Source organism: Sturnus vulgaris, chromosome 9 (genome assembly GCF_052056855.1).
Source record: "Sturnus vulgaris isolate bStuVul1 chromosome 9, bStuVul1.hap1, whole genome shotgun sequence".
Classification (NCBI taxonomy): domain Eukaryota; kingdom Metazoa; phylum Chordata; class Aves; order Passeriformes; family Sturnidae; genus Sturnus; species Sturnus vulgaris.
This window is the reverse complement of record NC_142251.1, coordinates 21,452,199-21,478,798: the sequence shown is the minus strand read 5'-3', so window position 1 is coordinate 21,478,798 and position 26,600 is coordinate 21,452,199. Positions and strand designations below refer to the sequence as shown.

Below are 26,600 nucleotides of genomic sequence, written 5' to 3'. Positions count from 1 at the left end.
TCGTGGGGTCCGGAATTCTCACTGGGGAAGTGCCCGGTGACAAGGGCTCGTCCCTTGAGGAAGGAGTTTCCTGCTGCTCCGGTGAGCCCGGAACGGCGGGAGCCGCCCCCGACCCCGAGGCGGCCCCTGGCCAGGTGTGAGGAGCAGGGGGGAACCGGACACCGCCTGGCGGGGGTGGCTCCCGAAACCTGCCCTGGTCCCGAGTCCCCTCGGGGAAAACCCGGGGCTCCCTCATGACAGCGGCCCCCAGGTTCTCCCTGACATGCGTGTAAACCACCTAGGAAAACACTGTCGTATGTAGACAGACGCCTGTAATCGTCTGTCAGAAGTTACAGTTTGCAGACGTAAAGTCGTGTTCTCGAACGGAAACCAGCAACTGGAGCAAATACGAAGGAATGCGAGGAAAAATTCTCTTTCCGCAACGGCAGGTATAAGGAAGAATAGTTAGTTCCCAGTCTGTATGGCGGTGTGCCATTCAAAGGGGAGTACGGTGAGGGCATCATTCCCGACAGAAAAGATCCTTGTGAGTGAGCAAAAATGCAATGAGCCGAAGAGCAAATTTAATTTACCTTATTTTACGAGTCTTATGTAAACCATGGAGAATCTGCACCCTGCAAGAGAAGGGAAGAGACCCCCCCAGCCATGCGGCCAGAAGCCGAGTGCTGTGGTGGCCCCGTGTCTCCGGGGTTTGGTGGCCGCTGTCCAGCTGCGATCCAGCGGGGAGGAGCCGCCAGCCCCGCGCGACCTCCTGTGCCCCGCGGGTGCCCACAGACACAGCCCCGCTGGGAGCAGCGCCGGCCAGCGGCCTCGGCTCGCCCCGCGGGACCTTCTGACAAGATGTGCCGTGCAAAAAGTAAATGGTTAGCGTTCACTGGAGTGCTTCTCAGCTGCCTAGAAATGGTGAGTGCGACTTACTCGCAGTCAAGCTTGTTTTAGCGATGATACTGTACTCTTCGGAGAAGTAAACTCAGCGTTAGGGTGGAGCGCTATCAGACATCCGCTCCCACGTTGGTATTTCGTTACTATCACAGTGTTGCACTGTTTACATATGACTGAAAAATACTTTCAAAGTGTGTCAACAACTGCAAACGGGATTAATAGGCAGGTTCAGAGGGGAAAATGCAGAAGAAGTACAATCTGCATACCTGTACCAAATCTCATTGGTTGCGTACTCTTTCCATGCTTAAAGCATCTGAGCAAATACATCTTATCAGTAAAATATGTTAATAAACATAGTATTTTGGGTTGTTGTTACTAACATCCTTAGATATTTAATTTTCAAATTAAAATATTTCACATTATATTTCTAACTTTGTTACATCTTCCTTTTCAGATATTTTCAGCAAACACAGGTAAATATTCAAAATTATATTTTGGTTTTGCCTGTCTATTTTTGAATGGGTCTGAAGACAACCCCCATTTGTGATTTTTAATAAAATGTTCTGTAAGTTCTAGTAGCTTTATAAACAAAAAATGTTTTCATGCTTGATTCAGACTTTAAAAATTACATTGATATCTTAATAAATTTTAGATCTCATTTTGAGGAGTCACAATTCTGTTGGACACTCACATAAATATTTAGACTTGTGCCTTGATACTAGTGTGAACCAAGGACAACACTCGGATGAACAAATTCTGCTGTTCATTCCATAGCTGTGGTACAAAAAATAGTTTCCATATTTGCAAGAAAATAATTGTTGTGTATTTTAATAATTAAAAAACAAACAAAAGAAACAGCAAAAAACAAAAAAAAAAAAAAAAAAAAACCAAAAAAATCCAAACCAAAACCAAACAAACAAAAAAATATCAAAATAAAAACCACACCAGAAGAAGCACAATCTCCTATGAATAAATATTTCCAATATTTTGGAATTTATTGCACAGCTACTCAACTAAGCATTAACATCTGCTCTTAGTCCCAAGCACTTTCTTATCAGTAACAGTCAGACACCCTCTTTTGTCCCATTTGTAAAAATGCTCCCAGATATTCTATCTGACCATGCCTACAGAACATTTGCCGATGGGTCTTTCACAATTGTGGAGCAAAATACTGCACTCTATATTTTTTTAGTTTGTGTTAAAATACTGTCTTTCATAACAATTCATAAAGATTTCTGTGCAGGAAATCCTTACCCAGGTTTAAGTCTTGCCTAACAGAAGAGAATATGTAGCACATAGATGTTAGCTGAGCAGCTGTGTAAAATCCTTGCTCAGGTCTCCCAAAGCCCACATGAGCTGCCTTGCTATGAATGAGTTTCCTCGAGGTACCCATTTCATCCCAAACACTTCTACATTCCTTTTCTTAATTTTATGTGGAATGTACCTTCATTTTATCTTTTTTCTCTTCTAGTGTGTGTTTTGCAGCCTTGCAATATGTGTAATTGCTTTATAAATGCTGCTTTTAGTGTGAAAATCCTGATTTCTGAACATAAATTGCTCGTGGTTAAGAAATACACTATTGCAGTCAGTTTTGTGTCTGCAGTACACAAGAGTTCCTTCTGAATGGCAGAGCATAACACCAAAGCATTGTTACAATATTTAATTTGTCATGCTATTGAATACCTAAGTATATCTGCTCTGAGCAAGGGGTTAGGTGAATTCCTATGATCCCTTCCAGACTAGATTATTGTATGTTGCCTTAATATAGAAATGCCTATGGTTCAGGATTCTATTTCAGACTGCTTTGTATATCTTGCTTTGTATATCACTTTAGTTAGTAATACAGCTAATTTGTTTTAAAGGAGAACCTCTCAGTGCAACCTAGGTTAAATAATGGTCTTACAATAGTGATTTCAGAGTACTATTTTTATGGAAAGATAAAATTTAGAATATCACAAGACTGTGTATTTTGTTAATGTTCACTGAAAGTCCATTTAACTTAAATTTTAATCATTCATAGAAAGTGTAGACTATTTGTCCTGCATTTTGTCTTTTTTAAATGTTCAGAGCACACAGCGTTCCACAGGACTGTCTTTTCCAGCTTCAGTATCTGTCATTATTTCCATTTTAGCTCCAGATATACCTGTTATTGACCGAGCTTATTCAAAACTTAGCAACAGTATCACAGTGGAATGGAGAGCAGTACTTGGGGCTACTAATTATATGCTGACTGCAGAAGATGGAGATTCCTTCATTGAAACAATAGTAAAAAATTCTCCAGGCACAGTGACGGGACTGAAGCCTGCCACCTTGTACCGAATTACTGTCAGATCTATCAATTCAGGAGGAAAAAGCCAGCCTTCACCTTTCAGAAAAGTAAAAACAGGTGGACTTTCAAAATCTTATTTTAAATTCTGTAATGTTATTATAACATAAAGCATTCGTGCATGTACCAATCCCGAATTATTATAATCTTTATTTTAAATTGTACTGATCACATTCTTCTTTCAGTTTTTGAGGACTAGAATTCAGCCATCTGACTTAATGACCAGGACAAAAGTCTGAATTAATGGTTTACTTTATGATGGTACAGTAAGTTAAAAGTTCAGTTGGGAGTTTCACTAGAATTTGTATGAATATATGTATTTTACTTTAACAAAAGGCATAATTTGGAGGAATAGAAGAAATGAAGAAACAATCAAAAATATAAAATAGTAAGACAATGTGAAACTTAGAGGACAGGGAATTCTGTATCTTCTTGGTGATTTTCATTCTTCAGCGCATGCAGCCCTTCACGCTTTCTGTACAACTTTTGTTCATTTCACAAAACATGCAATAGAATAATTGATGCACCAAATCACTTTCCAAATTTATTCTGTTGACCTTGAATTAATTTATTTTTTTCTGGTTTTGTTGTCACTGAATTTGTCACTCAGGGTTAGTGATTGTTTTTTCTGTATATTCATTTCAAATTTAGCCTTTTCAAATTGTACTACTGAAAAACCACAAGCGTAATTTTGTTCTTTCTCAACAGTGCTGGCTGCTCCGATTCTGTCTGTTCATTCTCCGAGTTGTGACTCCATTGCAGTGAGCTGGAAAGCTGTGCATATGGCAGCTGGGTTCTCTGTGTCACTCATGAGATCAGATGGCTTGGGCAGAATGCTGAAGCAGAACACCACCAATACCTCCTTGATATTTACAAATTTAGATCCAGGAACTCTCTATACTATCAAGGCTTATGCCTGGAATGCCAATGGGATGCCTGGAGATGATTTCACGTATAACCAAAGAACAAGTAAGAAATTTTCTTTTCTGAAACCAAGTCAGCATTCCAAAAACAACACAGCAACAATATACCAGAAAGTATTTATGTGTATGTGTGATTGTATTATGTTTTTCAAAGATCCATTGAATAGATTTTCAGATCATATTTTTGCCCCATCTCAAAGTTTATGAAAGCTCAGATGACATGGCTGTTTTAGTGAACATGACTGAGGCAAAGGTCCCATTTACTGTCCACTACAGTTGTACTTAGGATAGGTCTGGATACAGGCTACACAAGGTCAGACTGATTTTGAGGGTTTTTCTAGTTGTGAGAAGCAAATACTCAATCGGGGAGTTTCAGCAGTGGTCAACTAGAACTATTCCTTTTTAAAAATGTAATTTTAACATGAATGAGGGTAAGGTTTGCACCCCAAAAGCATTTAGTTTGCAAGTTGTGAAAGAGATCATGTCTGTAGGCCATAATCTAAGTTATATTTATGTGTTCCAAATTGATATACCATAGGTCCTGATGCACCAGTGGATGTTAAAGTAGCTTTCAATAGTGGTGCTTTAAGAGCTGTTGTCTCTTGGATGCCAACAGAAGGAGCTCTAACTTACAGTGTCACAGTCTTCAGTGGACTCCTGAAACTGAAGTGTAACACATCTTCTGCCTCCTGCGTAGTGCCATCCCTCCAGTGTGGCTCTGAATACTATGTGTCTGTCACAGCATACAATGATGCTGGATCCAGTGAACCTACTGATGCAGTAAGCTTAAAAACTGGTATGTGTCACTGATTCTTATGTAGCTTAGGGCATTTTAACATCTACTTCTTTAATTTCAAGTGTAAATGAGTCCATTGCAACTCACAGGTGATTCTCAAATAGTTCTGCTTCTGCCCTTTGTTCGTGAATTATGCCATATATTTTTCTATTGCAGGAGTAAGAGCCTAAACATTCTTTGTATTTCTGTGACAAGAACTTGCAGTGGTAGAAGAAATTTGTGAGGAAATGGCATTAAGGACTGCCTGAGCATAAAACTATTCTGGGCCACATCCAGTTGTTAGAAAGGGGTCAACAAAAGCACATTCAGCCAAAGTAACACCACTAGACTAAATTAAGAAACCATCAACCATATTCAGGACAGGAGCTTGCTCAGTTCAGCTACAGCACCGCTGCCATGTCAGAGATTGTTTCCTGACCTGTTAGATGTGGCTGTGTAATCAAAATCTAAACAATTTATTTTTCTTATATGCTACTTGAAATACACAACATTATTTACTTATTTGATGTAAGCTGCCTCATTTTGACTTTTGATAGGAGTTGGGAGATCAGTCATGTGATCAACTCTGTGGTACACCTAACAGGATGAGAGAGCCTTATGCAAGAGACAACCATCAATCTGTGGGCTGTAATCTCAGCCAACGCTGCTTCAGCTAGATCATGTACATTCATTCTAATAGCAGCAAGCTGTGCTTTACTGAACTAGAAAGAGAGTAAATGTTATTTAAACAATAGCCATGGAGTTTGCAGTTTAATGGGGCATTTTGGAATGCCAACAGAAAGGAAACCTAAGCAAAGGACAGTTCTACTCAGACACAGACAGTAAATGTTATACAAAAATATAAAGGGTTTTATACAGAAATATAGAGGCTTTTGGATGCCAACTGCTATTCATGCTAGAATTCTAATTGTTATCCAAACCTACTATTTGTGAACACAACTGTGCCAGTTCCTTTTGAAATATTGCCTGGTGCCACTGTTTTTGTTCAGAGGGCTCCTTAAGCAGATGTTTCTGTAAAACATGATGGTAACATCCATTTTGTTCTGTAAAAATCATATCTACTTGTCATCTAAATATAAGCAGCAACCTCTGTAAAGGCTGCTAAGTTGCTGTTTTCTTGATCAAGACAGAGCAACTGTTCAAGCTGAGTAGAATAATTCTGTATATCCCTGATTTTCCTTTAATCCCAAGAGTATAACTTCAAGAAAGAAAAAAATAATTGTATTGAGAATTTTTTCCCTTTTTTACTATGTTTTTTCAGTTCCTTGTGCACCAGTAAACATCTCAATTGAGGAGGATGAACCTGGTCACTTGCTGGTATCGTGGTCTAGCGTCAGTTTGGGTCATTATTATGTGGTTTTTGTGAAGAGTGATGATGGCTTGGAAGTGCACTGCAACACATCATATACTCAATGCCATTTCCAGTCTGACTGTGGTTTCACTTACTTCATTAGTGTCTTTGCATATAACAAGGCAGGGCAGAGTCCTTTAGGTGATGTATTCAATTACACTACTGGTAAGTAGCCATGTATTCCTGCAAATTCATTTGGATCCTTCAATTGTATTTGTGGTAGAGCTATTTTGACATTTTTATGGGAAGATAATGACTTAAACTTCTATTTTTATTCGGGTTTTGGGCATAACACACAAAGGTTGGCAGAGAAAAAGAAACAATTCACATTGCAATTAAACTTAACTTGCATAGTCAAGTGCAATAACGTGCGTACAAACTTGAAAACAGTTTAACAATTCACAATCATCAGGCAAGGACATATGAATAGTACACAGACCTGGCGTAACATTTTGAACTCTAGTCCTGTCTGGATTTGGTTCTTTTTTAGTTTTACCTCAGGAAGAGTGTTCCAAAGACTTCAACTTCCTCATAGGGAGTTTTCATACTTAGAAAATGAAAAAAATAGTAAGTTCAACGGGAAATTGAGAAGAACATTGTTATTTAACCTCTAGACCTTTAAAATTTTAAACCAAGGACATACATAATTCCAGTGTCTGACCTAAACACTAGTACGTCCTCTATCGATTTGGAAGGAGTACCGCTGGATTAATTTAATAAGTAAATCCGGAATTCATTAGACTGTTTGCACAGTACTGGTCACCTCTGGAGAAGACATGAAGCACATAGGTAAATGAAACAAAGCTCTTATTTGCACCAGTTTTCCACTCCCCTTCGGGTTTCCTTGTCTCCCTTTTCTGTTCGCAGCTCCTTGTTGCCCTAGTGACTTCAGGGTTGTGTTCATGTCCAGCGACACGGTGCGGATCACCTGGGCTCCTGTGCGAGGCGCTGACCTGTACGAGACCCGAGCAGCGGGTGGCAGCGGCGTGGTGCTCTGCAGGGACACGGCCACGGCCTGCACCCTGTCGGCTCTGCAGTGCAGCACCCCCTACAACATCACCGTGTACTCCTTCAGCGAGGCCCGGGGCAGCAACACCTCCTGTGCGCCTCAGCACGTGGCAACAGGTAGTGTCATCACTCATTTTCCTTCCGCTGAAGAGATCAGTGTTATACACCACAGTGATTCGTGCATAAAAAACGTGGAGAAAATTAGTGGAGAGCTAAGTTACTGTTTAACTGTTTTACTAAGTTTGGTTTTTTTTAAAAAAACCAAAAAAAACAGCAACTCCAAAACTGAAAGTCCTTAAGAATACACTATAAGAAGGATATCAAATTTGTATTGAAAGCTTCTTATAGCTCCAGTATTTTGAAAATCAGAATTACAATTTATACACAAAATCCTTAAGTTGTCTATTCTGTCACATTTTCTAAGTTCTCACCAGGAGTAAAGCATATAAAGATCACATACTTTTCCAAAGTAATTTGTCGATTCTAACTGGAATTCAGTTTTCACATGTAACTTATATAGTATGCATAAATGATCTGTTTAAATACTATTAATATGAAATATTTCAGCTCCCTGCAGTCCTGAAATTAAAAATATTTCAAAGGAGGGTCTATCTGTAATCAGTGTGCAGTGGCAACCTAACAATGAAGAAGCTACGTATGTTGTCACTGCCAGAGGAGAGGCTGGACTTTGGCATTGCACAAGCACCAGGAATTCCTGTACCCTAATGGATCTTCCCTGTGGATCTGCTTTCTCTGTAAGTGCTATAGCAAGATCACCAGCAGGACAGAGCTTACCAAGCTACAGTATCCCTTTAGAGACAGGTATGGGGAATTGTGTATAGTTCAACATACTTAGCATAAAATTAAATGGTTTTGGCTATTTTGGCTATTTTTTATTTACAATATGTGCACACTGTACTATGTATTGCTGGATGTCCTCTTCATAAACCTGTCTATCTTTGTGTGTGTGACAAGGAAGGGTCATTTGGCACTTGCCTCAGACTGAGAGGGCTTAGTGCAACCAATTATCTTCTGGCACAGCTAACTAAAATGTAATAACATAAGCCACTAATGTAATGCATAACTTCCTTGTCAACATTTTGATATTTAGTATTACCAGGAGAGGCAATGAGGTAATGTCCATTTCAACAAATAAGCAGTGTGAAGAACAGATTAAAACACATCCTACCCACTATTCGTGCTATTAGTTTGCTGACAGGTTTCTGTCCTCTGTCACTTCTCCAGACAATCCCCAGGCCCAGTACACCAAGGTCTATTTTTAACAGGCAGTTTGGCTGCAGTCATATTACATTGTAGAGAAAAAGACTTCAAACAGAGACAGAGCTGGACTGAGATAAATGACTTGAGGGGTAGAGATGGACCCTGCTTAACTAAACTACAGATATACTCTGTACTCTGATATTCTGATGAAAAATCTTAGTAATTTTTAGAATCTTGGTGAACAATCATTTTATAATAATTCCAGGGTTCTAACACACAGTTAGAGACAAATTGATCTTATATTGACATTCTGTTTATTTGAGGCTTGCCAGCAGAGACAACTATTTTTCAGCATGCCTGAAAAGTATGCACTTTTTCATTCCTTTACTCTTGATCATGTACTATTCTACCTGCAACCCTCCAAATACCTTCCATTCTTCAGGTACAAAACGGAATTCACTTCTCTTTTCTTGTTCTCTTTCAGCTCCTTGTTGCCCTAATGACCTGATACTAGCCCAAGTGACACAGTCGGTAACCAATATCAGCTGGTCTGTTGGGAGGGGTGCACAGACATATGTAACAACACTGGAGTCTCCAAAAGGACAGGCAAAGTGTCACACACTTCAGACCTACTGTCTCCTGGGATGCATCACTTGTGGCACCAACTATACAGTGTCTCTGAGAGCCATTAGTGAGACAGGTTTGACATCCAGCTGCACCTATCAGGGATATTCTTCCAGTACGTAAAGTTTAAATGCAATTGGGAAGAAAAACACTCAGTATACAACGTACTTTGTGTGGTGTTCCTCTCATAAAAATAGCACAGCTGAAATTCAACACACAGCTAACACACCAGCTGTCTAACACACCAGCAGTTCCCTCTTTAAATAAATGCACTTCAGAATACTTTCATATAATCAAGACCTGTTCTTATGACAGCCATCAGCTGGCCATATAAAGAAGGTCTAATAATATTGCTCCAGAAACAGTTTTTTAATTTAAATTATGCTATGGCATAATTAAATTTTAGAGACCTCAAAAGGATTCTGGGCATTCTAAGGTAGGTCTTATGTCAGGTGAGAGCAACAATATTTCAACATGTAAAACAATGACTGAACTCCAGCCCCATAAAATGACTCTAATAAAACTTTTCTCTCCTAGTTCAGTTCAAGAATTATTTTGGCTTTGTGAAATAATAATTTTCTCCTTGAAATGCTGGCAATAATATTAATCTGGCTTAAACTGCACTCTAGAAATTTAGAATGCATTGTGAGTTCACAAAATTTGCTCATTAATGTTTACTTTCTTAGGTGCTTGCTGCCCTTCTGGGGTGAAACTCTACAGACTCAACAACAATGGCATCAGGGTGTTCTGGCGACCTTCTGATGAAACAATAAACTACAACGCTGACTTACGTGGCTCAAAGGGCAATTTCAGCTGTACCCCCAGCTCGGGTCTGAGTCACTGTGATATCACCAAGATACCTTGTGGGGATGTCTACACTGTGGTGGTAGCTCCAGTGACTGACAAGGGGCCAAAGGTCACATTTTGTCCTAAGAAAATATATTCAGGTAGAATTTAAATTTCTTTGTACCTTTTTTTTTGTCTTTGCATGCTAGATGGCTAAAATCTAATCCAAAGTTATGCAGGTAAAGGTGGCATGGAATAGAACTTTTCTACTGCAATGTTGACTGCAGAGTAAACTTTATGAGTGCAGTCTTGCAATATCTGTGATGGGAACATCACAGCAGCACTTTGGGTCTGGACATAGTTATTTTAGTTATTTACACAGGTGCTTCTTAACTGGATCACCCATATCCTGGTGAATGCAGAAGTATTAATGTTCAGTTGGGAGATTAGGAATGGTTAGAACATAGAAGCAAATAAATGAGCTTTTTTTGTTTTAGGCATTTTTAAAATAAAGAAACAAATCATTAACTGCAATGAATCATACCTAAGCACATTTTTAAGTAAAAATTGTGTAAAGGGGAAAAAAATTACTTCGCCTTTCCCAAGGCATGGATTTAATCCATTATAAAACTACTGCTATCTGATGGGATTGCATAGTAGTAGAGATGGACTACATTGCAGACTAAATATTTTCCATCTTACAACCTGACACCTAACACTTGTACCACTGATTCATGTCATTTCAGTCACCTGTTCTGGAAGCTCTGTTGGAATGGGTAAGAGCAGTACATTCATTAAAAATTCATGACGTTTATAAACTATTTTTGCATCCTCTTCAAATAAGATGCATATAGCATATAGATTTGATAGTCAAGGCTTCTGGTAGTTTTATGTAGGTTTATCTCATTCCCTCCCCCATCTTATAATGTATATTTAAAAAAAACCCCAAAACCTTACCTATATTATGGCCTGCATACTATCATGCATGGTCACAACACTTACTACTCATTTGATAGCACATAATAAAAGGCAGGTTTATTTTTATAGACTTCCCACATCCCATTACAAATGAAGATAGGTGGCACTTCTGCTAAAAAAAAAAAAAGGTGTGGCTTATCTCAATCTATTCTACCTTATTTCTTTTGGGTTTCAGCAGGATAGTGCTTTATTTGCTTATGTAAACTGCTAGAAACAACTTCAAAAGCAGCCACTGAAACAAAAATTTCTTAAGACAGTTGCTTTTCCGTAACTGAAATTGTCTTAAATTTACGAATTCTTTTATAGTTATTTCTAGAGGAAAGAGCAATGTAAAACACATCTAGATGAAATTGTGGTTCAGATGAGGTAAGTTATAAGAATCGCAGTTCATATTACAATGTATGAATCCAGCTTTTCCTGCTGATTAAATCTTTGGGATTGGAGGGAAATGCTTCACCAGACCTGTATATCATAAATGGTTTGTTAAAATCCACCATATTTACCTCTGAATCTCATTGTCTATTTCTGCTAGCACTACTGATTTATCCTCTCCTCCATTTATAATAACCTTCTTTCACTTCATTAAGCCTTCACTTCACTATGCTGTAGTTCCCCAAAAAATCCCTTAAAATCCAAACAGATAAAAATATTCTTCAGCACTCATTTACTTTCTTCTGGTGTTCTGGACTATTTTCTGCTCCTGTCTCAGAGGGATGGCAAGAAATCATTGCTGACTTCTTCCCCCTAGGGCTGATTTCCTTTTTGCTGCTGTTCATTTACTGCTAAACTGGATGTTAACATTGTTCATAACACCATTCTCCCTAAATGTTATTTTTCAGTCTTTTTTCTCCTGAAGCTGGAAAGACACATCTGTGTCTAACAGCAACATTCACAGCTGCTTGAGGACTGGGAGCAGGAAAGCTGAACATCTCAGCCATATCTGAGACCTAATCCAGGCAGGACCTTCTCTCATACTCCACAGTGGTTACTTTTCTAGCCGACTTTGAAAGCAAAGTTTAAGGTCAAGGGTTCTACAAACGTGTGTAATCTAACAGTCTTCAAAAGTTTATGTGTACCAAGGTATCCAAAGACTACAGGGTTTTTAGCACTATTCTCAGCTTATAAAACAGACACTATCCACTCTGGGAACTGCCTTTCTTCAGAGAACACAGCAGGTGTTAGGTATCAGCCAATGCTTCTGATCACTTGTGCAAGGTCTCGTGGGAATCTCATGCTTCAATAAGTTGCTTGTAGATGGAACAAGAACTATATGCTGCTTCTTAAAACATGATCTGCATTTAGTCACAATCAAGCCTTTCTTTAGGAAACTATTTAAAACTGCCCTGCATTAGTTAACAGAAAGTTGGTTTTATTTCTCAATAAAAAAAAAAATTAAACAGCTTTCTTCCCTGAGGGTTCTATTTCAGTATTTCTTCTTTGCAGACATCATTGCCAAACACTGTCACCACAGCATGTTCAACTGGGTTTCCAGAGATCTTAAAACAACTGGTTTCTTTTAGAACCAAATTCAAGCCCCAAACTACTTCTTGACACCAAAGCAATTCTGGTAATTCCATGCTCTAATAGTAACTCTAATGTACGTCAAGCCATTCTAAACTGTTGGTGTGTGTTTTCTTAATTCTCCCTGGGGTACAGATCTTAACACCTCAATTACACACTACAACGTTGTAGTACTATTTTCATCAGCTCCTCTCCCTTCTGTCACTGAAAAGTAGTGTAATTGTATCAGAATGTATTACTTGTATGTCTGTTGGGGAAAAAAAGGCAAAAAGTTGAATAGAGGCATGATTTCAAGAAAAAAAACACACTGATTCAGCTCTAAAAATGTGGGTAGCAGGGAGGAAAAGCAACACACACTGAGCTAGATACACGCCTCCTACTGTGACACTGTGTAACTCAAGGTGTTGTTATTCAGGCATTAGACATTGTCTAGTAACAATTGTCTAATGGTTAAGACTGCTGATAAGTGAAACAGCATTGACATTCACTGAGCTGATTAAAAAATTTGGTCAGGTTTGGTTGCAGGTTCTCTCCAGACTGAGGTAAGCATACTTTTATGGGTTATGCTGACTTCAGATCACAGGGAAGGACAATTAGATGTCATGTTTTTATAGATGCTGCTACTGTACTATTTACTTGTATGAAGTCCTGGACTTCAAGAATCACAAAAACCCCAAGCAATAAAATTCTCAACCAATCAGACAACAAAAATCCTACCAAAACCCCCTGAACAACCCAATCCCACAGCCTCTTAAAAGAAGACTTGAGAATCAAGAAAACTCCTCTTGAAGGCTTGGAGGTAGGCAGCATATGGATATGCTAAAATGGATGCTTTGAGAGCAGTAGCTGTGAAATCATGTGGACTAACAAATTAGGTGATTAAAACCACCTAGGCTATTTCACAGCAGCATTATTTAATGCTTACTTAATAAAAAATTTAAATGCAGTGCATAAAGATGTATTAGTTGGAATTACACAAGTATGAACATCAGCAAAAAAATCTGTATATATTATTTAAAATACACATTGTCTTTAATTGCATCTGACACAGAAGTAATAGCTCAAAACTTAGGTTTTCAATCCACTGAAGGATCTGGCAAAAATCCACCTTCATCTCATTGCAGACTTGACCCAGTTGTACTGAGATTTAGTGTTCTACCACATCTAACTATTGCTGGTGAAAAGATAAAATGACAACCTCATTGCAAAACCTCGAGAGGCACTTAAATGCTGTTTTACCCTGCTTAATAGTTGGTGGTCATCTATACCTAAAGCTACATGTGCTTCACAGTGGGGCAAAGGGCTCAAACATCTAAAGCCAGCAGAATTCATCAAATTCCTTCAGGTTCCCCTAAAGAGGGGAACTTCTATGCTGTAGGAGGTTATTAATATTATTAATAATATTACTATTCCAGTACTTAGCATTGGAGCCACAGGAAATTTCCAAGACAGATGAAGCTTCACAAGGATAACTATCCCAGCCAGGCTATTATGGACACATGGCATGCTATGGAAACTTTGGGTTCATAGTGCTTCGGTCAGTCATTTACCCTGAGAACTGAAGAATGAGTGCAGAGACTGTGAGACAACAGCTCTGCAACCAGAGCTCCTCCAGCTAAAATGGGCAGAAATTTTCTTCTAATGCCCCAAGATGAATGTCCAGTGCAGCTGTACTGCACTGCAACAACTGCACCAGAGTGGGCAGCACCAGCAACTCCACTCACCTCTGCTCATCAGAGCTGCTTTCACAGCCCTGCAGCTTCTTCTGCTTTTTAAGGAAGGGCACATGAAATACAATGGCATCAGAAAGACAAGAAGGAATTAAGAGACCTTGGATACAAACTGAAGAGCTGTATGACAGTAAATCCCAAGGATAATTTTAGACAAATGTCTTGGTTCAAGTAATTTTCACAGCTATTGGTTGGCAGTGAGTACTGCACTCTCCATTACACTAACTCAAGTACATATCGATCATACTAAATTCAGAAGTCAAAAAGGACTACTTATAAAATAGGAAAATAAAAGCAGAGTCCTAAAATTACCACACTTGTAAAAAGATATTGGGATGGGCCAGTCTTTGCACAAGCTGTATCAAAATGTCCATCATCTTTGTTGTAGTGAGACAGTGCTTGTCCATGCTCAGGTCAAAGATTGTCTCTCAAGTACCTGCATTTTTTCCTGCAAATAAACCATTACTTCACTGTATTACCCAACAGTCTCAGAAGAGGAGGAAGAGCCCTGAAGGAACACCTGGAAATCAGTAATCCATTTTCCCTGACAAACACTGGTTCTGCAGCCTCTCTGCCTAAGAACATATTTGTTTCAGAAACTGAAGGTTAAAAACAAGGCCAAAAGAAGCCCTCTAGACACAAACAAGATAAATTAAAGTTGTCCTCACTGTTTGGACAGAAGCCATGCAATCCCTTGGCAGACTGCAGAGACAGTTCTAGTAATCCACTAGACAGGATATTTCTTTTCTTCTCCAATCTTAAATGAAAGCTCAGTATTTTAGTTTTACGCTGCAAGGGAATGAATTTGTTGAAGCTTAAGTTTTGTTACAAGCTCAGATTTAAAATCAGGTAACAAAATATAAGCAGACAACCTCACTAACAAAAAATATTGATAACTAAGGATCATGGAGATAAAGGATATTACAGTTGAGAAAAAAGGAAGAGCTGGGAGGAAGAAAAGAAGTTTGCTTCTTGGAATACTATGGAATGAAGTATACTGTTGGAAGTCAAACAGTGTTTTCCCTGGATGTTTAAAATGAAATATGCCTAGATGACCTGCATCACACAGAAGCAAAAAAAGGCACAAATATTTTATTTCTACCCTCAGGTTACTTCATGACTGATTCCCACTTCATATTCTTCCTATCTTGGCGCTGAAGCATTTCTTTTGTTTGCTACATCTTTGTTGTAACTTACTTATTACATAAAATCCCTTATTCATACCAAGTGTCACTTGATCTGAAAATAAAATGTGGAGGAACTGAAGCACTCTTTAACTGGCAATGAACGTGCAGGGAAAAGCTGACACTCAATACAAAGGAATTAATGAGAGTTTATTCCAGATGGTTCTCCTCACTTAGTATACAAGTCATCAGAATAATCTATGGACTTTAATGGTATGATCTTTTGCTATAATGCATTTTGGTTTTTGCTTCTAACAACCTGTTTAAAAAAAAATCTGCCAGATGAAATGTTCAGCACAAACTGTGATCTTTACTATTTGTAGAAAATATGAATTAAAAAAGGACACTATCAGTTAATTCTTATTTTAAATGTTTACACTTATAAAAATGCTTTGGAAGCTTGAAACTGAAATCCTTTGTAATATTTTTCTTCTTCCTACCTCCCTCTTCCCATCTTAAATGCCTTTATTAGCCCAGGATTATTATAAATGACAGAGTGCAGCTGCTTAAAAACATTAAAGGACCACAAATGCATAAACTGTGTTTAAAAAAAGAAAAGGAAGCTTACATGGATTTTCTTCAAACAAATAAAATGCATAGATGGCTACGGTACTCATCCGTCAACCTTTACAGTGTCCGCTTGAGGTAGCCTTTCTACAGAATTACTAAACAAGCCCCAACATAATCTAAATCCTTGCATCAAAACCACTATCTCTGAAAGTCCACTCAATTTAACACCACTGGTGATCAACATAATACATTTTAAAAGCTTTGGACAAAACAGCAGGTACAGTGGACGTAAATGTTAGTTCTAAATCTGCAGCCCTCAATGTACATTGTACGCACATAAATATCTCAGCTATAATACACATTCCAGATCCATCCCTAAAAGCCATACTATTATGGAAAGCACAGCCATGCTAACTTCAGGATACAAACCATAATTCCACGTCTACAAACAGAAAGTATAATTAGTGGCAGTTTATTGCCTCATACAAATTTAACCAACATGGCAACCATGCCAAAGGAATTAAAACATTTTCAGGACATATGTACAGACTGTACATTTCAGAAACATCTGAACAATAAAAATGCAAGAACAATCTCCGCATTACAAATTAAACTAAACAAATGGTTTGAAACCGTCAATGCATTGAATGGGTTTACAAAGGCACTTCCCTACCCAAAATAGGAAATGACAATCTGCAGCCTAGAGGGAGGTTGGAGAAGAGTGCTCATCAACTACTGCACAATCTCAACTTTAAGAAAAAATAAGCAGGATTTAATCAAACATTTATAGGATTCAATGTGATCCACTTCTGAAAGAATTCACACAGTCTCATCTTTGTTTTTCTGTTGCTTTTCTTGGCTCTCTCGTTCTGTACTTTGGCTCCTTCGACGATCATGTTTGTCAGAATGGTCCTTGCTATCACTGTGATCATGTTTGTGGGAACGTTCTTTGCTTCTGCTACGCTTCCTGGATTTTTCTTTGCTGGGACTCTGATCTCGTTTTCTGGACTTCTCAACACTATCTGTTCTTCCTCTGCTCCTGCTTCTACTTCGTTTATTTGACTTCTCCTTATTTTCATTTTTATGTTTACTTGATTTTTCTTTGCTCCTGCTTCTGCTGCGCTTACCTGTGTTCCTGCTTCGGCTCCTACTCCTATGCTTTCTTTCCCGGCTTCGACTTCTACTATGCTTTCTCTCTTTTTTGGAATCCCTCTTGTCGTCACGGTGTTTCTTCTCATCTTTGTCATCCTTGTGTCTTCTCTCCTCTGTGTCACCCTTACTTTTCCTTTCTTTTGACCTTTCTCTAGATCGATCTTTTTCCCTCTCACTACCTCTTTCCTTATCATGATCTCTCTCTTTTTTCCGACTCCGTTCATTTTCTTTCTCTCTCTCCCTATCCCTGTCTCTTCTATCTCCTTTCCTGTCACGACTTCGACTCCGGCTTCTGTATCTGTCCCTGCTTCTGCTTCGCCTCCGTTCTAGTGAGCGATCGGTGCTTCGAGATCTCCGCCTTTCCTTTTCTCTCTCCTTTGCTTCGCGTTCTAATCTCTGCCGTTCTCTTTCTCTTTCTAGTTCTCTATCAAAACTAGATGATCCATGGCCTTCCCGATGGTGACTTCTGCTTCTGGATCTTCTGGGAGACCTCCTGGGACTGATGGATCTTGGTCTTGGAGACCTTTTAAGATAGAAGATATTATATATGAAACACCTCCTTCAATAGTTAAGATATTTCCAATTTATACTTTACACACAGAGCCTATATTTAATCTTAAATACCAAATATCATCTGATTATTTTAATCCATAAACTGTTGCCTTAAAACCTATCTCAGTGAAAAAGACAACATGTTGCTGGTAATAAGTTGTTCAATATTGAACTTTAAACATTCACTTTTAAAATAATGTGTATGTGACCTTGAACGTCTACGTTCTGCATGCCGGTCTATTTCTTCCATCCCCTCCTTGCCATCTTTCTTGATTTTTCTAGGTCTGCTTTTAATTTGCTGGTCAATGGCTTTCTGGACTGGCACAGGAATTCTTGGAAACAATGTGGAAAACCATTCAAGCTTAGTGAGGAAGGAACGAAGCATCTCCCCTATGGTCATAACGCAACCCCCACCTGCCTTCACGTCCAGGTCCTGCAAAATACAAGCAAAAAATATCCTGATGGTCAAAAATATTCTTTACTGATTTTAAAAAATGCTGCTACATTACTGTCCTATTGAAGTCTCATGATTATGAAAGTTTACTTGTCTCATATTCTAATACATTTCCTTAGAGAAATTCAAACTCTGCACCCTTTGGATTTGGCAGAATGTTACAGATAGGGAATGGGACTTAATATATATGCATGCAGGCACATACTAATCCTGCAGCCATCTGGATGGTAAGGGACTGTCGATGAAGAGATTAATGCAAAATCCCCTTACACAGTCTGGTTATATGGTATGGTCTTGCATTGCATTTAAATGCCACAAAGTTGAGAAGTCCTCTGAAACTACATTTAATACTCCATTTTGTGTACAACTGTGTATCATCATACCCAACCCTGTGGCCTAAATCATTTATGAACTACATCATTGCCTATCTAAAAATGATCATAGAAAAATCTCTAGTACAAAATGGCATCCTAACAGAATTGGAAGCAATAGCAAACCAACTGCCATGAAGCAGTGAGGTTTCTAATTTAGAAATATGTAAAAAAATAAATAAATGAACAAATAATTGGAAACGCATAATCCATGATGACCATTGTCTCTGAAAAGGGTCATTACCGCATGAAGGCCTTCTTGCTATGCCCTCTCACAGCTCAGGACATGTTAGTCAGCTATTGTCAGTCCCAAACCTATAGTGCAAGCACACAAGGAAAGTGAGATTTGTTATCTAAACAGGAAGAGAAAATCTGAACGTAAAACTGCTTGCACTCACACACATTTAAGTGTTCAGATATACAGTTTTTCCAAATATAATCGCTGCAGAGATCTAAAGAAGAAAAAGAGGAGTTAAACGTAGCACCTGGAGAGTACGTACAGTTAAACAAAATAAACATAAGAAGCATTTTGAAAAGTAACTCTGTGTCCTGGGAAGATTTTCACAGCAGCATGACAAAAGATGAACTGCTTCCACATATTTAAGAACTGGAGGGAAAAAAAAATCCTGTAGGTTTAAATAATTCCATATATAAAAATTTGCTTCATCCTATTGAGCTTGACCAGGACTGGTAAGAAACTTAAGCAGCCCCAAGCAGTTTTTCTACGTAACACAAAGCTACTGATAGCAGCTGGGAAAGAAACACTAATTCAAAAAATATAATGGGAGATTTTAAACAACAAGAAATAAACACATCTTGATACCCAGTATCAGCAAGAACTGAAATGTAAAAACCAAAAAATGTGCTTTGAATAATGAACCAGTTAAGACCTGCACAATGAATTGCACTTGTGACTGCTTTACTGTCCTAGGAATTGACTTTGTGGGACTCTGAGAATGAAGCCACCCCAATCCTTCTCATAAATTACAGTCCAACGTTGTGGAGAATTCATTAGCTAGCCCTGCCTGGGGGAGAAGGACACTGATTCAAGCAAGAGTCCAATTTGGTTCCATTTTTGTTAAAAATCTACTATAGCATAGGTTTACCTGAAATTACCAGCTGTTTCCTTTGCTCAGTATTTCTGATACTTAGCATGAAAGAAGCCGTTTAAAATACATACACTGCACTGCAGTTAGACACAGGTATAATTAACACTATTTTTAATACCAGTATTTGGACATCATTTGCAACTAAAACATTTGAAATTTCTTCAGGTAGATGCCTACTTGTCACACTGAAGATGGAAAGTGATCCTTCCTGTTGTGGTCTTAAATTCAGGATATAATTTAAAATCTGCTCATAAATACAAATTGCAGTGGTATATAGAAAACTGTGTCTTCATAGCCCAAGAAATCTCACCCACCAGCTCCCTACTGTTTCTCCAAACAGTAAATCAGGACTGGGATACTAAAGGTATTCTCCTATCTGACTGCATAATAATGCAGGCACTTTACTGAGCTTCTTCAGTTAGCAACTCCTCTCTTTATCTGCCCCATTAACAAAGACATCAAGGTTCCAGAAATAATGCCTTATGCATTAATCAGGGTTTCTGCTTCTTCTCCGAAGAAATCCTGGGTATAGTTGTTCCAGGACATGAATAATAACCAGAGAGATTTCTGGCAATATTTTCCAAGGTGAAATGTTGTTCCCACTCTTTTATGTAAGCATCAATTCCTCCATCCCAGTAATAAATAGATACTACAAATTTAGCACTCACATGACTTACTATACCTTACCTAAAAGTAACTATGATTTTAAAGAACACGTAGAAGACACATTCACATAGCCTGTTGTCTGCATTCTGATTCAGTACACCTGTTCCACATGGCTTTGTAAATCTGACACAGTAACATCTTAACCAATGAAAAAATCTGTTAGATCTTCAAAATCTAAGAGAAATCACCCAGGTTCCAGCTCAAACCCATTTCCTGCACTAATTAACATACATAATGTAATGAAGAACATAACACTGTAACATTCAAACAACAGAAAACCCTATCAAGCAATGTTTAAGCCTAAAGTAGTAATATGAAAAGAAACAAAAGAAAACAAATTATTACCCTCGCCGACATACCTCCTCATCATCAAGAAAGGATTCAAACCAGTCCCATAGATCTGTAGGTGGCTGTGTGTACCTTTAAGCACAAAAACAAGGTAAAATTTTAATACAGCTTTCTGCATATTAGATCAGTCATTAGTTGATGATATTGATACTTACCTAATATACATAAATCCAAGAGCCCTAATATATGGGGAGTCAGTATGAGTGATAAGGCCCATCACTTGCTTACGAGTGAGCTTCAGTGTAAATAATTTGTAGAGCAGACAAAAAGCAGTAGACACAATTCCTCCAGTTCCAACGCCACGCACCTTTCAAAAGCAGAAAGTTAGGTGAGGATGCAGAAGTCACAAAGACATTATCTCAAACCTACAAAAGAATATGAGAACTAGCACAGGATAAAATCTAAATCTACAAACAAAGCTATGGGAAAAAAGTAACACTACTTACATCCACAGCTTTGGAAACAAGAAGAATGTATCTACTCTTTAAAATAAATATTTTATATCTAGAGCCAACATACAAGCACATTTTATATATGGTTTGGAAAGTTATTCACCAGACAGAAAAGTTTAAGAAGGCACGTACTTCTACTTACCCCTCCACACATCCCTGTCTGGCCTGCTGTTTTTCTGCTGCCCTTCTCCCATGGTTCAACATGCGTAACCTGAAAGGGTGAGGTGGGGGACAGGGGGAAAGAAAGAAAATTACAATTACAACCTTCATAATGTTTAGGTTACCACACAAGCCTGATACAACAATGGATATGCTAAACCAATCTTAAAAAACTGTCTTCTAGCAAATTCAAGATCAAGTCTGCTTTGTCATTAAAGCAAAGCACTTGGCTTTTTAGATTGCCACATTAAGAAATTAAAGCCAAAATCTTCAGTGAAATTTAAATCCGAGAACTCCAAAGGAAATATCCATGCTTATACTATACTCTACATACCTTCAAATACTTTAAGTCTAAATCCCATCACTACTACTTCCTTGTGTGAATAAACAACTACCCTTATTTAAACTATTTCCTTACAAGTTTAGCGGTAACTGCTGATGACAGCTACAAAAGTCAAAATATACAGTCTCATATTCCTAAGTCTCATTTCTAAACTGAACTTAACTAGAGATTTCTTTTCTTTATCACTTACTATTAGGACAAAAGAAATATGTTTATCAAGGGTAGTATTTTAACAAACATAAAGTCCATGGTTTTTCTCTTAGACTGCAGTTATGTTCTTAGATAAAATGATTCCTAAGTACGAACAAGTAAAATTTGCCCAAGACAAATCTTGTGAGATACATTTAGGGATGAACACACAAACACAGCTAATCAACACCAATCCTGAAACTTGACAGTAAGAATCATAAACAAGCTCAGAATGAAATTCTGAAATTTAGAGAACCAATATCTGGCTCAATAAACAAGCATATTTCCTACACACATCAACTTAAAATATATGCAAAAGACAAAAAAGAATGCAATGGTGTATCCGAAGGATACACTGGATGGGGAATAAGAGTTCATGCTATATGGTACTTCACAAATTAAGATTCTTTAACAATACATGAAATAAAACCAATTATGCCCAAATCACACGAACTCAGAGCTACACTAACAGCAGAAGTTGCTGAACTGTTTGTTTGGGCATTTTACAGTTGCTGTCTTTGCCAAACAGGAAATATGAGATATGCCAATACTGTACAATTCAAAATCCACTATGACTTCCTGTACTGTTAGCTTGAGAAGTTCACAGATACTACATAAATAATACTGCATATTCTTCTGGTTATATAGCATTGCCTCTCACAGGAAATGAAAAGCATTTTTCAGTCAAAAGATCGAGTATAACACTACCACAAAAGGTAGTCTTCAACTTTTGAAAATTACATTCAGTATAAACATGATGGTTTTGACAGGTGTCAATTAAAACAAACAACAAAATCCTGAAAACAACATTCATTCCAAAAATGAGTATTTGAAGTTTTGATCCCACAAAGACTGCTTTGTATGCTTAACTTGTCAGAAATACACAGATGAAATGAAGCTGAGGACATGCAATTGGTGTTAAAGGTCAGGGATAAAAAGGAGGAAGTCCTACACTTTGTACATACAGAACTGAAACAGGAGCCTAGAATTACAAGTTAATTAATTCAAGTATCTGGACACAATCCACATCTTCAAAGATGGTCCTTATCGCTATCTGCCTGTGTGACTTACAATCACCATTCCTGATAATCCAGCACCTAGCATTCTAAAATTTTCTAGAAGAGCCACTTGTTTCTTAGGCAGACAAATACACTTGAAAATACAGCTGCTATGACAGGTACCATGCTCATTTAAAAAAAAACCCAAAACCACAACAACTAACAAAAAAACCCACAGTAAGTATTCAGGAATCTTAAAACATGAAGAGAATTCAAACATTCTTAACATCAATGAAGCAGCTTAACCATCAGGTTATCTTCTCCCGTACAGCCATTACTCAGGAGTGAGTAAGGGGCTGAGTTTTCTCTTTATTTAGCATGCAGTTTTGAGTCACACTGTCAAGTTCAGTAAACAAATCAGATCAATGTGCAGATTTTTAATGGTATGTCAAAATTCTTCCTAAATTTAAGATAAAATCACTTTTGGAATGAAACGGTAGGTCAAGCAAATAAAATATCTGAGCTAATGCTGCCGAGTTCTACCGGTACAAAGATGACAAATTGCACCAAATACTTTTCAGTGCATTTGAAGGGGTTCACTTTAAAAATAGAGTAAGCTCTCAAATTTTCTGAAAATATGTTTCTTTCACAATTTTTTCAGCTCTAAAAATCAATTGCGTAAGTAAACTCTGCTTCTTTCCATTCAGATAGTCATGAGTCTCTCATGCAGCATGTAGTAAATAACTGGAGAGATGCTGCCGACAATATGTTACATGTACGAAGTATCAGAAGAAATAAATAATCAGCTCCAACCGACAGAGCACATGCAGAGAAATGCTATCTTTATGTGAAAAAAGCTAGCAGCGTAAGTAAGTGCAAACTGCCAAAAATCTCAAAATACTGTGGTGGAGTTATTTTTAACAATTATAGTACCTTAAGTAACTTACTTTGGCTTGAATAAATGAAACAAAAAGGCTACCTTTGCTTCTTATTTTATTTATTTCAAATATACTGAAACCCACCAGCTGACACAGTATCAAGCAAAATGAATTTACCTGAAAAAATACGCCAGTAACGACCAAAACACGGGTGACTAATTGAATTATCTAAGCTTGAATTATCTAAATTTTGGTCTCGTTATCAGAAGAAAGAAAGTGGCTGCGTTGATTAGCATTAATTATGCATACCTCTACCTGGGAGAGTGGCTTGATGGAAGCCCCGGTGCAAAATTGATTCAATCCTGCTAACAAAACAAGAACCAAGACATAGGTGCCCTGATATAGATCATTCATCTCCCCAGCACATCCTACCTAACGCCATGAGAAAAACTAAAACCAACTCGTTAAGTTGTAAGCTGAGTTATGGAGGAGGGAATCCTAACCTGGAATCGAGAACGAACGCCACAGGCAGACACCTACGGTCGGCACCATCCCTCCTGTGCGGTCACACGGCGCGCTGGCAGCCCGGCGCTGCGGGAAGGGCCGGTCCGTGGCGGCGGCGGCAGATCCGCGCCCTCCCCGCTCTCTCCGGCTGAAGGCGCAGCCCTCAGACGGCCATTTCGCCCCCACCGCCCCCGCTCAGGCTGCCCTCTTCGAACCCAATTTACAGCTCCGCAATTCCAAATCCGACGCGGAACACGTCTCTGGTGAGGCTGAGAAGGCAGAGCCTTGGATTCCCTCAACTCAGCAACACAAGCCATATTTACTCCCATCCCTCACCGCAAGATAAGGGGCCAAAAGGCGCGGGCCGCAACCAAACTGGGCCCGGCGCCAGCGCGGCCCGCGGGCTCACCTTGAAATAGATCTCGTCCACCACTTCGTGGTAGGTCTTGAGCTCGTAGAGCTGCACCTTGAAGTAGGGCGACGAAAGGATGTTGGTGAGGATCATGGGGTTCAGGTTCATGGTCTTTTCGTTGCCCCACAGCGGCAGCACGTTGCCCTGCTTGCCCGAGGCCGCCGGCTTCGGGCCCCCGCTCTGCAGCGGCTGCTGCACGGGCGGGACGGCTCCGGGGGGGTGCTGGGCCGCCTGCTGCCCCTGGCAGTTCGCCACCGCGGGGCTGTTGTTGGCCATGGCGGGTCGGCGCTCGGGGCAGGCGGGCCGCGCACACGGAGCGGGGCCGGCGGGCGCTGCCTCAGCCCCGACAAGATGGCGGCCGGGGAAGTGACGGTGGCGCCTTCCGGGGCCGCGTCACCGACCCGCGGGGAAAGGGCGGGGGAGCTCCGGACCCTCGGCGCGGCCCCTCCCGCTGACACCCCGGCGTTCTCCCGCTGCTCGCCCCGCACTCGCGGCAGCCCGGGGTCCGGCAGGCGGGACCTCACCGCAGGGGAGAGTGAGGGGACTCCGTGGCCCGGAGGGTGGTAGCTGCTGACACCGTCACAAGGAGTTCAGTAGATTAAGCCACCGATTTAACAACGTTGAAAACTGGTCCCCTGTCGTTGGTAATGAGGCCATGGCACGGCTTGCGCTGGCCGCTTCTGCCAGCTTCTGCTTCCACAGCAGTAGAGAAGCAAAGAAGTCATAGAATGACTTGGGTTGGAAGGGGACCTTGAAGCTTTATCTGTCTAGTTCCAACCCCCTGCCATGGGCAGGGACGCCTTCCATTAGAGCAGGCTGCTTCAAGGCTGCTTCAAGCCCCATCCAACCTGGGCTTGAAGGGTTAGGGCATCCATCCACAGCTTCCTTTCCACAGGGAGAAAGGAAAAGGATGGGCACGTTCAGTGTGCTGGAGCCCCGGAGGGCAATGACACGGCAGTGGGCATGGTCCGGCATGGTCCAGCCTGTTCATTTGATGGCAGTACTGGGTATGAGGCCAAGACCTGGCTGAGCAGCCTCTGAGAACCCCTCAAACACCCAGAAAACTCCAAATGCTCCCTGCTGCTCAATTCCAGCTCAACAGCTCTTTCTGAAACTCATAGTCCTACACATAGACTTGGAACAAGCAGAATTAGGTTAAATAGCTAAGAGAGAATCACTGTCTACATATAATTACTAAGAGGAAAGAGAAAATCATCTAGTTTTTCCTGCAAAAGCAAAAAAACTCAAACCAAATATAACTAGTTACATATGTTGGCATCAGTCTTTAACCCTAAAGTACAAAAGGGAGACTGAAAGTGTGATTTAGAAGAATCGCCAAAATATTTTAAACATCAAATGACCGTGCAAAAATACTCTGAAAGTTCAGTGAAATGACTGCAAGCTGGTTGTAATGTGCTGAAGTATATTCAGTTCTACACAAAAGGGCTCCTCCCCATTGCTCAGCACATCAGGAAACAGATATAGGGAGAAGCTGGTATGAAATCATCCATGGGAATAGCATCTCTACATGCTAGAGCTAACCCAGGTTTTTAATTTAGAAAAGAGGAGATAAATACTGTTGGAAGTAACATTAAAATACCTTCACTCTTCATTGCACATTGAAACACTGAGAAACAGTTTATTTTCATTACCCTGACCCTTCAAGTACATTAGAGCTTGTACTGTAGCAGAGAAGTGTTATCAGGGCCCTGGCAGCTAACAGTTGCTCTAAGCTGCCTGTTCTGCTATCAAGGCTTTTCACTCCTCTTTTCTAGCAATAATCACCAGTCTCCTTTTGGCCTCCTCTTCTCATCTTGGCTGATTTCCAAAGACATTTACAAAATCTTCATTACTTGCATGGCTCTACCATACTGGTGGAGTAAATACCCATTTAACAATCTCGTATCAAATTGGAGAACTAATCATAAAAACTGATTTCACAAACGAAGAAAGTGTCTTTATAACAGTGATTTTGTTCTGAGGGCAGTTAGCTGGAGTAGTAACTTTTCTTTGAACATAAGTGGTTTCGTTATTATTGTTTGAAGCACTTCCTTAATTTTTATTGTGTAACCACTTCAAGACAGCCCATACTTCTGTTACAGTTTATACTGCCCTAATTGTATTTCCACGCATTTACCTTTTCCTGTTGGAATTTAGCCAAATATGTTCCAAACCT

General features: G+C 39.5%; 2 protein-coding genes across 3 annotated transcripts; one reads left to right on the top strand and one right to left on the bottom strand.

The window, feature by feature from the left end:
• The first annotated feature begins 47 nt into the window (after window positions 1–47).
• On the top strand, window positions 48–17,109 carry FNDC7 (fibronectin type III domain containing 7). 2 transcript variants are annotated; one of them, XM_014885449.2, is made up of 13 exons: window positions 48–900; window positions 1,334–1,352; window positions 3,011–3,265; window positions 3,914–4,174; window positions 4,667–4,924; window positions 6,186–6,440; window positions 7,143–7,400; window positions 7,851–8,105; window positions 8,989–9,243; window positions 9,815–10,075; window positions 10,661–10,690; window positions 11,199–11,258; window positions 11,732–17,109. In XM_014885449.2, the coding sequence occupies exons 1-12, from the start codon at window positions 643–645 to the stop codon at window positions 11,234–11,236; spliced, it is 2,403 nt and encodes an 800-aa protein (XP_014740935.2). In that variant the 5' UTR covers window positions 48–642; the 3' UTR covers window positions 11,237–11,258; window positions 11,732–17,109. The 2 variants fall into 2 exon arrangements, with proteins under 2 accessions (XP_014740935.2, XP_088026222.1); XM_088170096.1 differs by having other exon boundaries at window positions 11,199–17,109.
• Window positions 16,294–24,803, bottom strand: PRPF38B (pre-mRNA processing factor 38B). Its single transcript, XM_014885505.2, has 6 exons — window positions 24,422–24,803; window positions 21,084–21,152; window positions 20,645–20,796; window positions 20,501–20,561; window positions 17,751–17,974; window positions 16,294–17,512 (listed from the first exon to the last, which is right to left on the bottom strand). The coding sequence occupies exons 1-6, from the start codon at window positions 24,698–24,700 to the stop codon at window positions 16,657–16,659; spliced, it is 1,641 nt and encodes a 546-aa protein (XP_014740991.2). The 5' UTR covers window positions 24,701–24,803; the 3' UTR covers window positions 16,294–16,656.
• Between the last annotated feature and the right edge of the window lie 1,797 nt (window positions 24,804–26,600).